This window comes from Babesia bigemina, scaffold Bbigscaff_62383 (assembly GCF_000981445.1).
Source record: "Babesia bigemina genome assembly Bbig001, scaffold Bbigscaff_62383".
Classification (NCBI taxonomy): Eukaryota; Apicomplexa; class Aconoidasida; order Piroplasmida; family Babesiidae; genus Babesia; species Babesia bigemina.
Window position 1 is genome coordinate 265 of NW_012237036.1, and position 1,921 is coordinate 2,185.

A 1,921-nucleotide genomic window follows, 5' to 3' on the forward strand; every position below is an offset into this window, starting at 1 on the left:
CTTTGCTGCCGCGCTCACTGCCGCCAGTCTGATGATCTGTGCATCAACTCCGCGGAAGTCACCGGGCGGCACTCTCTACAATGCCGAGACCAACGCCCTCAACATGATAACGAAGCACTGACTCAAGCTGCACTGAGCAACTCCCATGAGCAGGTATGCTTAGCGCTGGATCCGGCAACCTGTTTGCACACGGCCAAGCTACCGACCTGCGTCTGCCGGCAGCCATACGACAGCCGCGTGTCATGCAGTACAGAGATACCACTCCCATAGGGAGTATATGGAGATTGCTGACCTTGCCTCACATATGCCTGAGCAAATGTATTGGAGGTTCTTAGACCCCTAAATAATGGACGCGCTGTTTTAATCACTGCTCATGCTGCCTTCATGATGGATCATTAAAATGATTGCGATGCTGCTGGATTATTGGCCCCACCTGTCATCCGGCACGCATGTTATGCTACCAAAAAACGGCGTCTCACTTCAGCAGGCTATTTTGTTTTCTCAAATTAGAAATGATGACAATACTATGCATAGCGTCTCACATAACGTTTTGTTGTTAATACCGTATCACTCAATGTTACAATGAGTTGCAAATCCCAACCGTGATGGTGTCGAACCCCCTGTTGAACTGAGATTTCCCGAAAGCTGTTCACCTGCTTCGGCGACTCGCCACTTCGCAACATGTTTACCATCGTGTTACGAATTAACATCTCAATATAAAAATTTCGAGATTTTGTTGTTGCCCATCCCATCAATCTGTGGGCTGTCACTGAGTTGGGTACCGCCTATACAGTTGCGGTTTGCACTTACCAATGTGACTTACTGCAACATTACATAGCAGCTTATATAGTCTACCGTGAGCACATGACGATGAGTTAAGGCAGTAGGCGTGTGTTTCGCAACCCATTGTTCGACACGGCAAGGTGTCTAGTGGTGGTCACTTATCAACATTGGTGAAATAAGTGTCGTTCATCGATATGTACCAGGTATTACTCATTGTGACGTATGAAAGGCGTTGTCGATTTTTCGAATGGTGGCGATCGACGGTTGTGGCTGAATCATACCTCTGCCAATTCTCTTGCACCAGCTGAAAGACCGAGACTTTATGTAACGCAACTTCGTTCAAGCCTAACAAGCAGGCATATATATTCACGCAGAATCTTTAAACACAAAAGCATGTTATTGGATTTACAACGACAGCAATGTCAACAAACAACTATGATACCACTGGTGACACAAACCAAGAAGTGACAAACATGAATTATGACAATTAAACTCTGTCATTGACAAAAAGATTTACTACATCTGAGCTTCCCATTACTTGGAGTAGTAGTTCTCAATCTGTATGGTAGACAGGACGATACCCTTAACGGTGACGCAGCGGCACTCCAACGGAGTCGTCTGGCGCAGAGTCTCCCGGGGTCCTACGAGTTCGCTGTTGAACTTCAGTGTCACAAAGTGATTAGTGTGCGATGCACCCAACGACTTGCTTACATCGGTGACGTTCTTTGTTTCACCCTTCACTAACACTTGGTTGAAGCAGTCAGGTGGGTCGAGTACGTACGGCGCCGGGCAGTAGAACGCCGCTTCCTTGGCAGCTTGAAGGTCTATCCTGCAACCGACGTCTTGTCCAATAGAATCGTAGAGTTTGGGTGTCTCAGGCTTGAAAAGCTTATCTGATTCGTACGTAACGCCGCAGCCTTGCATGTAGGGGTCCGTCATCTCTACGTCAATTTGGATTACGTTCCCCGTGTATTCCTCTAACGGAATTAAAGGCAGAAGAAATGTAACTGCCGAAGCCTCCACCTTGAATTGACCCAAATCCTGATTTAAAATCTCCCTGCCGCCAAAGAGTGGCCTCGGCCCATATTCCCAAGGATCTGGGATCCCCCAAAAACCAAAATTTCCCCCCTATTGGATT

The 1,921-nt window shown here is 47.2% G+C and overlaps 1 protein-coding gene across 1 annotated transcript; it reads right to left on the reverse strand.

Moving 5' to 3' along the window:
- Nucleotides 1-1,317: 1,317 nt before the first annotated feature.
- BBBOND_0001420 (hypothetical protein, conserved) lies at nt 1,318-1,722 on the reverse strand (the record flags this gene model as incomplete). Its single annotated transcript, XM_012914983.1, has 1 exon — nt 1,318-1,722. The coding sequence occupies one exon, from the start codon at nt 1,720-1,722 to the stop codon at nt 1,318-1,320; it is 405 nt and encodes a 134-aa protein (XP_012770437.1).
- Nucleotides 1,723-1,921: the final 199 nt, after the last annotated feature.